General features: G+C 41.6%; 1 protein-coding gene across 21 annotated transcripts in view; it reads right to left on the bottom strand.

The window, feature by feature from the left end:
* Positions 1 to 13091, bottom strand: part of LOC102693393 (pleckstrin homology-like domain family B member 1) — a 107735-nt gene that overhangs the window by 75072 nt on the left and 19572 nt on the right. For 20 of the 21 annotated variants that reach the window (XM_015337490.2, XM_069183042.1, XM_015337489.2 and 17 more), the window contains exon 2: positions 357 to 458. In XM_015337490.2, the coding sequence (XP_015192976.2) occupies positions 357 to 416 (60 nt within the window). In that variant the 5' untranslated portion in view covers positions 417 to 458. Of the gene's footprint in view, positions 1 to 356; positions 459 to 3657; positions 3803 to 13091 lie in introns of those variants that run through there. The other variant, XM_015337486.2, reaches the window with a different exon arrangement.

Raw genomic sequence — 13091 nt, 5'->3', positions numbered from 1 at the left:
ACCGAAGACCTGGAAAGGTGGTAATCTCAACCAGTTAAATCAATAATCAACTTGGCCGTCTTGATTAAGTAATTTTGAACTGAGGCAGAATGAACCCTGGAGGACCTGCCAGCCCTCCGAGAACAAAGCTGATATATCTGTTTTAAATTCCCTCATACTCCAAACCTTACATAAACTTACATTTACCCCCGAGGAGGCACTAGTTCAAGATGTATTAAAAGGAAATTGAATCACGTCTTCTGCAGAATCAAAATAGGTTCCGCCAGGGCTGGGTATTTCCTCCATTGAGGGGTTTTAAAAGTCTGTGTAAGACTTGTGCAACCCTATTAACTCGCTGACTGCCACTTGAGGCCTACCTGTAAAACTTGATGGGTCTGTCGCGTGCGTTTGGGTTGGTTTCGGTTTAGGTTGTCCATGGCGATGGCGTTGTGTATCACTCCATCCGGTTCGTAAGACTCCTGTGAGAGACAAACACAACTGTAGTCCAGCAGTCCAGTCGCCTTTTTGTCAGCTGGTAAATACAAGCTGTCCATCTGAGAATGAAGAGGACTTCCTTGGGTCTAATAGATAATAATGTCTAACAGGTCTAATAATTGTTGTTTTTTGCTTGATATTTTCCCAAATATATATTTTTTTAAAAAGCACGGATACAATTATAATTGGCTTTTTAAAAAAGAAGATTGTAGGGATTACTGTTTAGTATTTTGTCATGCTGTACCTTATTGTGTACCAGAGTTTTCACACAGCATTTAAAACATGAAGCAAGAGATTATTTGTAAAAACTATGACACAATACTGTTGATAGTATAAGAAACTAGCCGCTAATTTTTAAAGTCAGCACTACATTGCTCACTTTTGGGGAATCATTTCACATTAATGGCTCTCATCACTTTAGTGAGGATCCAAATGATTTGCAGTGTTACCAGTTGTATTTTATTTAGTTGTCTTCAGTATTTGTTTACTTGCTTGCTTTTGTATCTTCCTGACTGGGAGGTTACTCAAAATGTTTATCAATGTTCAGCTTCTGAGAGGATGTCTTTCTTTCTTTGATTCTAGTGATTGAATACCTGAAAAGCAGCCGATGTTTTTGAGAAACAGATACCATGGTAAAAGGGGTACAAATGCAGACATATGAAACTAATAACACATCTACTAGTTTGTACCCAAATATTTAGTCACAGAACACCCAGAGGAAGTCATCCACTTTCAGGGTTTCAGGAAGTTTATAGCAGCTGTTAGAGCACGAATAAACAGATTGGGGCATGTACTGTCTGTGTTTACAGAGCTGGATTGGCTTAAGATCAGGATGGCTTGTTTCTCTGCAGGTGGCTCTCTTCTTCCCCTTGACAATCTCGCAAGAGGCAACGGGACTTTTCCCGTTTTCACCAAAATAGCACAAACTGGTGTTTGTGTGCTGGAGTTGCAGACAATTCCTGGGGATTAGTTCAAGCCTTGTAGAGGTATAGTCACAGAAGGCCCACAGGAGAAAGGAAATGTTTCATCGCACCGATTGTCAACTTAGATTCTGAATTACCTCTGCTCAGCAAAACTCTTCGAATTATTTGAGAACAGAGCATCCTCTCCCCTCTAGATTTTTCTTCATTAGAGTGTCTCCTTTCACTACTAAGATCCCGTCCATCTGTACTGCTGGCATTTCTCCACGTGACTCACTCCCTGACTCAGCCCCTGTGTGCACACAGCTGGCAGACAGTGCTCAAGTCTGTAAGCTTGTTCAGTGGATGACAGCCAGGACCCCCAACCCAGTGGCACAACCTTCTCACTTACAGCCAAGATAGTCACTGACTCAGCTACACAAAACATCATGCGTGTGCTTTACCTGACCCCTGTCTTTGCCTTTCATCAGAGCCTCCTTTCACATTTCAAATTCCAATTCCTTTTCTCTAATTCAGTGGTTTTGATTACAGCTTAGGTGGATCAAAGCAAATCACTAGCTTTAGACACTCCCTATACTATATTTGTACTGTACACAGGCGAGATCTATAATAACAGTGTGCTCAGTGAAATATATAAACAGAAGCAGTAAAACAGTTTAACTGGAGTGAATTCCTAAGTAAAATGACTCATTTTGTTGTGTTTGTTGTCTGTTGCTTGATGTTTCCCCCCCCAGAATTTCAAAATATTTTGAAAAAAAAAACATGGATACAATAATTGGATTTTTAAAAACAAAATTCTCTGGATTTCTGCTTAGTATTCTGTCGTGTTGTACTTTACTGTGCATCAGGGCTTTCGCACTGCATTTAAAACTTGAAGCAAAATATTATTTGTAAAACAAAATACAGGCTGAAGTAATGAAAGGTGTTATTATGGATCCGGGCTATGGCACACTCTTTACTGTCTATAACATTCCCCCATTTACATTTTGTAGTTCAAGAAACGCATAAGGGTGGGAAACTACATCCCAATTGGCCACACTTGATTACATTGACAAGGCTAATGAGATGCTGCCTTGAGTTAACTGAGCACAGGCCTTTATTGACAACACCTGTGCTCAGTTAACTCAAGGCAGCATCTCATTAGCCTCGTCAATGATATAAAAGGGTGTGTAAAGGCTCATTGAGTGTCTTTTGGAGATCAAGCTGCTAGGTTGAGGCTGGTTTAGTAGAGTCTAGTTACCAAATAGGAAAGATGGAAAAGATTAGCCACTCAACCTCTGTGATAGGCTTGTGTTTTGAAACCTGGGAAAAGTTGTTGGTTTTACTTTTTTCCCCCAAGTACTGAAGGATGTGGGTTCCTGGAACCTACTACTAAGAAATAAACACTTTGATAACTCCAATATTAGTATCACTGGAGTCCTTTGTCTCTCATACACCAGGAAACAAGCATTGCTAAGGTGAACTGCATCCTATTGTCACAATATATAGTCTTGTGCTGAAAACAATTTGCCTTCTTTCATTGGTAGTAGTAGTGAGCTGAGCTGATTGATAATTAGTAACCCAAATAAAAAAGAAGAAAAACAGACTATTTTAAATATGTAGACAAAGTACTGAATTTGGATTGCATAGCATTTTCCAGTCATGTTTTTCATGTCAGGAATTGTCTATAAAGCTAGAACTATACAGTTAAGAGCCTGCTTTACAAAGTTACATTTTTAAAACCGATTGTGGAACTTTGGGTCTCAATTAGTTAACTTTTCAAGTCCAAAAGCCAGGCTAGTTCAAAGCCCATTTCCCTCATTTCTTTTCTTTGTTCAATTGCTCACTATACAATGTCATAATAAGCACTCACTAGCTCTGCCTAGACAGGGGCCCTGAAGTAGCCATCTATACTTTTTTGCATCTGTTTTATACACAAATAGACCATTGCATGCTGGAACCAGGGCCCCACAACATGTGAGTTTTTAGAGGAAGATGTTTCTGCTCCATCAAACACTGAGTGTTTTTGACAGTGGTGGAGAGCAATATTCTGTTCTTTTATGGGAATAGTAACACAGGCTGCAAAGACACTGAATTGCATTCAGAGTAAATGGTTTGTTCATTTAAAGTTCACAAGAATCCTATAGCTCTAGTCTGAAAGTCAAAACCTCTATCTTTCCAAAACCCTATTTTTTTTTTGCAATCTGTATTTTCAGACTCTTGTCCCAAATGACTCAAAAAGTTCAAACATGTGGAGAGCCTAGAGATTGTCGCTCAAAATTACCTGTCTGCTCTTGTCCTGCATTGACGACGCCTCCATAGTTTACTTCTCAGTGGTGACCAAGCCAGAGGTGACGCAGATGACAAATACAGTAGCTCACTGTCCCATAAGCCAATATCCACATGCAGTGCATAGCCACAGCTCTGAGAAGAGACTCCTCCGCTCTCTGGCGGTTCAGATCTGGATACCTGCTGCACTGCAGCTGGGGGACCTGCCTCGTCTTGCTCAAGTCAGCTAATCCTCACATTCCTGCCCTGAAGCTATGCCCCTGATAACACAACCAGAGAGCAGGGGAGAGATGGAGGGAGGGAAAAGAGGGGTAGGGGTGGGGGATGCAGCTGGGAGAGTCTGAAAAGAGGAAGGAAAGAAAGAGAAAACTTGAATCTTTTTTTTCCCCCAAAAAAAGGATTACAGTTATGGATTTTATCCATTTGCTGGTATCCAGATGCACTGAGATATTGCTGTTTAGACTGGAGGCTAAGTGCTGCAACTCAGCTTAAGCTGAATCTTCAACCCAGTGCAACACACAATAGATTTGAAATCGTGAACTGCACCGTGTATTTCACAGTGGTTATAAAACAGAGCTCGCAACCTGTCCAAAATGTAGCTTTACAGACTGCAATGTCAAACTGAATATGAGGTGCTTGAACTAATTAATAATGTAAAGGATCCTGTTTGTAAACAAACATAAATTGACTGTTTACTTCTCAAATTAAACGTGCATTCTTGCCAGTTCCAGTTCTAGATATTCAGCTGTTTTCACAAGTTCAGGTGAAGATATTAAGGTTAATCTGTTATCTCAACATGGCCTCCTTGCTTTATTTAGAGACCTAATAACAGAGAATATGTCTGTTCACTACCATTATACACTAATAGACACAAGAAATCTATAAAACAAGAAAGCATTCAGGCCTTCGTTTGATTGCTAATAGCTAATTGATCTGAGGATCACGTCCAGCCATTTATTTCAAAAAGCAATGAGCTATGACACAACATGGCTGTGTAGTTTCTTCCAGATGTCCACAGAGCGGAGATATCTCTTTTGTAACACAGCGACCGAAATTGCTCAATATATTGTACAGGAGGCATCGCTAGTGGCATTGCACAATTTTGTCATCACTGAAAAGGGACACAGGGAAAATGAAAACATTAGAAGCTTGGGCAGGGAGTCTCGCAGGGCCAGTCTCGCACTCCGAGTGTGAGGAAGGAAAGAAGGAAAATATGAAAGGCATGAATCCTGCTCCCACATGCAAATGCAGAACACACAGATTACAGGGAAACAATGCAGAGAGAAGCATGCCGCTTGCTTGGAATAAAGAGAGCATTGTTCCTGTTGGGCAAAAGGGGAACTTTGTTCCCGCTTGTGGTTCTGTGGGGGAGATTAAGACAGTCTAGACGGGATGGAAGAGTGGAGAGAAAAGGGTGGGCACCTCCGCGAGAAGGACAGGGGGATCCCACTGAGAGGACAACTCCTTCCAGCTGCCCGGCACAGAAAATAAGGCAAATCATCTACACGCATTGCCGGGTTTCAATCACGGAGAGTGTGATGAGTGCACTGGTCTCTCGGGCATCTCTTCCCAGGTTATGACGGCTGAGATATTTGGCAAGGGCTCGAGAGCTTTTCCTTGGCAGAAAATGACGAATATAATATTTAGCGGCCCTTGTACTTTTCGTCAGCGCTTAACGTCCCCTTATTTTGGTTACGTTAAAGCATTAAAAGAAATACAGGTTGGGGCATGGCATGCTTTGAACAGAAGATAAATAACAGGCTGGTGTGTTGTCTGATGTTTTTTTCAACCATAAGGGGATGGTAGCACATAGACTTTGAACTCTGGTGAGCTCATTTTGTGATTTTCTTACAGTGTCACCTTTTCTCCTACCAACCTCTCGCTCTGTGTTCACCAAGAGTTTATAGAGATTGTACACTGAATTCAAGAGCCTTACATTTTGCACCTAGCTTTTGCTCTCTTCTCATTATTCTTTTCTGTGCTTTAACTATGAAATACACCTACAAGGCTATGCCCCTGCTTCTTCCCAGTCCACTTCACACCTTCCCAGTGTCAGCACAACTCATGAGAGGGGGAGTATTTCAACACTTATGTCTCAGTTATTTTTCATGCCCTGAAATTTATCTGTGGTGGTTCTGGGGGGGAATTAAGACAGTCTAGAGCCATGTAAATGCATGCAAACTGGGTGGAAAAAATTACTTCTCTCTCTTGGCAACATCTGAATGTTCTTATAGCTGTGATGTGTACTATTTCCTCCTGCAATGCTGAGCTCCAGGCAGAACAACTGGTTACCCAGTGTCTGCCTGCAAAAACAACTCCAGACACTTAGATGTCCTCTAATCGGCACCTGATAATCTGAAGCCTTGGAAACAACCATCATTGAACAAAGTGTTTTTGGTTACCTTAGGGAAGTTTAGTACAAAATGAGAATTAGGTTAGATTTTCTTTAATCCTAACTGAGGGTTCCACATTTCGTTTCAAACTCCCTGACCCATGAAGCATCATATTCTGCATCTGCAAAATGTTAATCTACATAGTCCGACACAAACAAATGCAAAAGGACCGAATTCCTGAAGAACGTCATCATTTTCAGGAGAACATACTGGATCAGCTCATCCTAAAAGGCATTCCCAGTCCATACAGGAGTTCTCTGCTGCGGTGCTTGGTCAGAGTGCTGGTGAAAAGTGTGGAATGAACCTCAGATAGCTGCCTTTTTGCACCGCTGTGAGATCCCACTGCCTCACACGGCACATGAAGGAGTGATGGACAAGTAGAAGGTGCCAGAAAAGAGAACAGAAACACGTAGATGAGTGTCTTTCATCTTATGGTTCTCCAGCTAGTCTGCTTCTTCCAGTTCAGATAATTTGATCAACCCCCGTCCCCTCCCCACTATTCCTCCAATGGAGTCGTCTGTGTTGTGGCACCAGATCTAATTGCCTTCTTCTGATCCCAAGGGTAACGTTCAATTCATTGACCCCCTCCAACACTCTCACCCACTCCCCTGTCATTGTCAGTGTCGTTATTACTTTTAGAACTCTTGTAAACCAAGCTCCTTTGTAATGAAGTATAAATCACCCGGCACTGGACAGGCGCAGAGGTTTTGCTTTTAATCAGAGTTTGGCTCTGATGTTTTGTTAGAAGACAGAATTTGCCCTTCGAAGGGGAGGAGGAGCAACAAGGAAGGAAAGCAGACAGCCAACGTGAGAGGTTGTGCAGTTAACAAATGCACAGCGCAGTGCTGTATAGGGCCCTTAACCCCAACTGCTCCAGGGGCACCATATAAATGGCTGACCCTGCGCTGTGACCCCAAGCTTCTCTCCCCGCCTGTGTGTCTCGTGGAGAGCAAGCTGGGGTATGCAAAAAGACAAATTCCTCATACAAGAAATTGTAAATGGCAAATTAAGTGATCTTATCTTATGTGTAATTTGCCCATCTCTCCTCTGTGCTACGTATTCCACTAGAGGTCACCTGAGAGAGATGAAGGGGAAAAGGCTATTTTTTTAAACGTCAGTGAAGTTTCCAGAGTAAAGTAAGGGCTACTTTAACACCATACCAAAAAATATTCCTTAAGGACTTCATCGAAAATGGGGATTCAATGTGCACTTCCATCTCTACATGTTCAAATTTTACTCCCCATTTTACTTTGAAAACCTTTTTCCTGTACTCATCTATGGTTAAATCAAAGGAATTGGGACACAGCTATAAAAAGGCAATTCATGTAAAATCCTGGACTTCACCGTTTGCATTTATTTTGTTAAGACTGCGGTTTAACTTGTCATTTTGTGGTTAATGCTGTACATCTCTGCCTTAGTGCCGCTTATCTTTAAAATGTTTCTCAATAAAGTTCTTGCTTCTCATCCTGTGATGAAGAAAATGCACTGATTATTTTTTAAAGGCACTAGCTGGCTCTATGCAAGAAACAGATTAGTTCCAGTAGAGCTCCCTCCGCACAGCAGCTCTGAACCGCCGATGGCACAACCTCCGAGCAGGAAATGAAGAGGACACAGATAAATACTTCACATTCCTCCTCAACATATGATTATCACATCAAGTATACCCTACGAAACAGCTTTCCTGCTCTAGAAATGCTGCCGCACTGCATCATTAGTTCTGGGTCAAATGTCAGTGACAGAAAAAGATGCCAACTGTTAGGGAACGCCTGATGTTTCTACCACAAGAATACCATGCACAAGCAGAATTTTAAGACATTTTACCACAGGAGTTACCTTCGTAATATTGTGACAATTATCCTGTGGCAAAATATCTCCCAACAGCAACATGCCACCTCGAAACATTTAAGCTATTGTCGTGACAGATTCAGGATTTATGATCCAAAAGTTTTTATCACACGAGAGGCGATTAAGTGGGGGTTCGTCTGAAAAGAGCTGTTTCCTTCACATTTGGGTTTCATTTATTTCCGACAGCAAATCTGAACATTTGTGTTAGGTCTCAGTTATTAAAGGAGGATCTCGAGGCTTCTAGGTGGAAGTTCGGGAAGGAGAACAAGCACATCTCTTTTTCACTCCTTGACTCACACATCTCTCCTGTCCCCCATCCCATTTCAACTGCTCCTCTCTCTGAATAGGGGATTGAGCCACCTCTTCCTACAGCCAGGGGGCTGCCCCTTAACATAGTCAAAACTATTCTGACTAATAAACTCAATAAACTACTAGCAGCTGCAAAAAAGACAAGTACACTAAATTGGCTTAAAAAGAGCCCTCCAACCTGAGTGCAGTGGTTGTCAGTAATAAAAGAAATGTATGTGATGGACAAGATGACCTTTTTGTTGAGATTGTAGGCGAAGAATTTCTCTGAAAGTTAACAAGCTCCCTTGTATATCTTATAAGTATATGTGTTTTTTTTGTTTGTTTTGATCTGTAGTTTTGATTGTAATATGAATGGTGAGAAATGATATTATTTGTGTCTATTGTACATGCATGAGAATTGAATGTGAGATAAGTACTCTATATGTACTGTACACAAGACTGTTGTTGTTTTTTGTGGGTGGGCTTGCGAATGGAAAGAAAACAAACAAATTAAGTTGCAAATAAATACTCAACAAACATTCATAAAGTATCTGATTCTTGGATGTATTTTTGCCTTGTGAAAATATGTGTTTATAATGGAACACTTCCTGTAGCAAACTAGCAACAGCACAGAGTTTTTAGGGCAGTGATAAAAGCCACACAGACACCTGACCTGGACCTCAAAAGGAAGACTGAGAAAAGCTACTGAATTGAAAGACGGCAGAGAGCAAACATAATCCACAGCAGCAACTGGGTGAATCCAAGCAAAAAGGGAATGTGTTCAACACTTTGTTTGGGGAAATTCCCCCCTGCTCCTTAATAAAATCCTCTTCTCCAACTTGCAAGCCAAACACACCACTATATCCTCAACCTTCTCTAGGCTCTCCCAGGCACTTGGGAATGGTGTGGTGGGAGTTATTTTACCCACTGCTGTCCATCCTTTTAAACAAGCTATCAAGGGGCTAGGTTTTAAATGACTGTTACTGAATTTCTCAGCACGAGCATCTCCAGCACTCCTGTGTGTCTTCGTTTAGTCAGTTCATGACAACCATTGTTGTCATCTTGAAGAACACAGTGAATGCAAGCAAACTTTGTCATGATCCATTTCCAGTGCGCTTCTCACCATGGACTGAATGTGTAGCACAAAGTGATCAATGTCCACAAGTGAAGGCAGTAGCAAAGCTCATGGGCGGTGATGTACTGCTTATGATTTCTGCCTCAGTGAATACTGAACACATCCCCACTCAAGTCTGTTGGCGTCTTTTCAATTTGATGACCAATTGAAGACAAAAGCTAGTCAGTTTGGGGATAGATTTTGTCATGTCATGGTAAATGTATTCTTATGCACTTGTAAGTTTAGTGTTTGTGAATAATCTACTCGAATGGTTGTTTGAGATCAGTGTGAATTCCTTGAGCCTGTTCTGTTAATAGGCCAATAAAATTAGCTGTGTCTCAATCCCTAACTGACAAAGACCTGCAGCGGACCAAATAGGTATAGGGTTAACTCAATTGGGTCATCAAGAGCTCAGCATGAGCAAAAAGCAGAAGACCAGGGAACCTACGTGGACTGGAATTGTTCAGCCTGTTGTGGATTTCAGCCAGACAGTGCTAGTGTATTGAGGAACTTCTCTTAAACGCAGGGAGTTCCAGAATCCAGAAGTGTTCGTCCTTTAAATGTCCTGCTCCTATTATAATGAGCGACAGGAACTCTAAAAATAAACCTGCAGCCACAGCCAAGCCAGGTTGCCAGAAACCTCAATGTTATATTGAAACACATTGTTTGTCGTCGGAACATGTAAAAAGGTTGTGGAGGGAATAAGGGAATTGAGTATAATCCTTAAATCTGATTCCAGTCCCTCGGCAGTGACACCCTGCCACCTGGATTCCTCTACTCCATCACCTGCTGATTACAGTGCTTCCAGTCACTGAGTATTATAATTAAACGAATTACTGGGAGATGTGGGAAGCTCCAGTCCCTGCAGATAGGACACAAAAGCAAGAAAGAGCAAGATGGGCAAAGATAAGGAGTCAAACAGCTGAATGACAGGCTACCTCATTCGTTTGACATTATAAAGCTTTAAGAAAAAAACTTTTATTACAGGACAGATGCAGCCTTAAGAAAAGGGGGAGTACTGTCTAACAAAATCACACGCGACCATAGCATTGTTATTTTATATTCAGAGCATTCTAACCTTTTGTATTCAGAGCTGGGGAGGTGCCTTCTCTTTGCAGACCAAAAAACAAATTGAACAAAGTGATCAGGTTTGCTGGTAAGAGTACTGGCTCATCCTTGAACTCAATATCATGTCAAACGGAGGGACATTTTATTAATCTTGCACCTAAAATCTTATGATAAAGACTTACAGAACATAAATTATTGTTGTTGTTATTAATTATAATAATAATATTTTCTGTTGTTGCACACACTTTACAATCGAATTGCATGTTTTTTAAATTGTATTGTACTGGAAGAGCTCCAATTGAATGATGTTAAATGTCATTTTGTTTTATTGTAAAGAGCTCCAATTGAACGATGTTAAAGGTCATTTTGTTTTATTGTATTATGTGTTTCATGTTTATGAGCTCTCGATGTAGCAAGACAGATTCCCCTGGGGGAATAAAGTTTAATTCAATTCTGAAAACATTACTGAAGAAAGAAGATTGCAACGCTGTAGTGCTGATTGTGGGTTTGGAGTGTTTCACTGCACAAGATGTACAAGGTGATTCCTATCTATCACGCATGTGAACTGAGCTATTCTTTTAGTGTTTCGAAATGAGAAGAAACTGTTTTAGCTTTTGAGGCACGAACAGATGTGTTTTCAGAGGTAGAAGTGCTGTAATTTCTGAGGTGTGGACTATTAGTAACTCAGGGAATTCCGGTGGGTGACTTCCTGCTCAGAGTTGGCATTGTAGCGAAACAAAAGGGCTTTTCCTATCTGAAATCAGTCTGGATTTGACGTGGCATGCTGTACTATTTATAACAGCCTGTGGTACAGCATGGTACTCTTTGGTCATTTTGGACAATGGGAGCTATATATAGGGCTGATCAGGAGGCACAAACAATAGAGTCTGCAATAAAGGACTGTATTTTCTGCGCCAAGAAGTGAAATGTGTTTTGGTTGTTCAGACCAGACTGCAGGTTCTCTGTAACTTTCAATAATTCCACAATGATGTGCACTTTTACAGTCCCTGGGCCGTAACTCCATTTATGATCATTTGACAAAGAAGTTACTATTTGTTATTAGTGTTATGTGTGAAAAGCCTGGACATTTCATTATGTATTTATGTACAGTATGCGACTATCATGAGGAAACAAGCATGTCAGTATTCACTGTCGGCCTGAAAAGTTGAACACAAGCGACTGTGCAGCTGTAACCCACAAGCAGGACACAGAGGGAAGAGAGAAACGAGGACAATAACCAAGGGGTGGGACAGAAGTGACTTTCACTTCTATATGTGGGCTCAAGAGCAGGGCTGTTTCCTGTGGGAAGAGGCCCAGCCAAGGGCAGGTCCCTGGAGTGTGGGGAAGATCTCCAGTGCTCCTCCCTGCTGGAAGCACTTCCGAGATCTCTGCCTCCGGTCCAGGAAATGAAGCCAAAAGACCCTGCCAGCCTAGATAAAGGGAAACAACCGCAAGCACACTGGAACACTGACGGAGAGCTGTGTAACAGTATCACACTCACTGAAATTGTGCAAATCAGCATTACGACATGGCAAGGTCATGCTCCTGATGTGTTCTTTTTTTATAACAGTTTTTTATACAAGTTTAGGGCTAATCATCCACACAGATGTTGTGCGCTTTTAACTTGAGCTGCCTCTGTTGCAAAATGATCAGTACCGCCATTTAAGAAAAGAACTATTCTGCTAAACTGGCTGTTTATCTGTCCTTTAATTCTTTTTCGAAGTATTGGTTTAAACATCTAACCCCTCTGTGCAGATCAGACAAAAAAAGAAAAACCTCAACCCATTTTCCCTTCAGCATACACCGCGCCAGTCTAAAACAAGACTGCTCTTTGCTCTGTGCTCTTTGCAGTTGCACTCTTCAGTTAAATTGGTGCAAGAGATTGTGTCTCCTCTTATTTCTCCCTTCAAACACAGAGTTAAAGTTTCGTAGATTCTTATTATGCTTGAAAAGACAGAGTGCTGTTTACAATACTCCAAGGATCAGCTATTATCCATTAAGGTCTCTGCAGAAGTGTGGCGGTCTTTAGTTCATGAATGAACACCAGTGCTATACAAGGACAGTCATTACAGTGATAAGCTCCCAGTCCAGATAGTGCTGCTGAGATCATAGCCTTGATTTGCTTTTTGTAGTGCAAAACAGAAGAGTTGACCCAACCCCTTTAAATCAGGGATTTGTGGGGATCAATAAAGTTTAGAAAGTCATCTTATGCTGACAGGGGTGATGTGTGGTGCAGAATAATCACTCCAAGATGTGTCTATTGTTCTGCAGTCTGTCACAGATACTCTGCACAGTGAGGGCAGGGTGCATTGGTGTCAGAGGGCATTGCCATCAAAATCCCGACAAACTCATTCTGAACAGCAGATGTGACTCGGATTTTTTGGTTCCTAATCCCATCTTTAGCTTTTGCAGTTCGTAACAGACCCCGATTCCCACTCCGAGCCTCTCCCTGCTGTATCAGAACCGCATGCTGCTCTTGGAGATCGGAGCCCTTCTATGGACTGATGCTGTTTATTCGCAACTTTCGCATTTCAGAAGCAAAGGACGTGATTCAGAGAGGAGGGGAAGGGAGAGGTGGAGGCGGAACACAGTCCACCCCAATGCCAGTCCGTTTTCTTTTGCTGAGAGTGCAGCCTGTGCTTGCAGCGGTAAATTGACTCACTGAGTCCATAGCTGAGAATTAACACAAATCTTGGCTCTTTCCCTCACAATCTTTGGAAG

The sequence above is a fragment of the Lepisosteus oculatus genome, chromosome 23 (genome assembly GCF_040954835.1).
Source record: "Lepisosteus oculatus isolate fLepOcu1 chromosome 23, fLepOcu1.hap2, whole genome shotgun sequence".
Lineage (NCBI taxonomy): Eukaryota > Metazoa > Chordata > Actinopteri > Semionotiformes > Lepisosteidae > Lepisosteus > Lepisosteus oculatus.
This window is presented reverse-complemented; position numbering and strand designations above follow the sequence as displayed.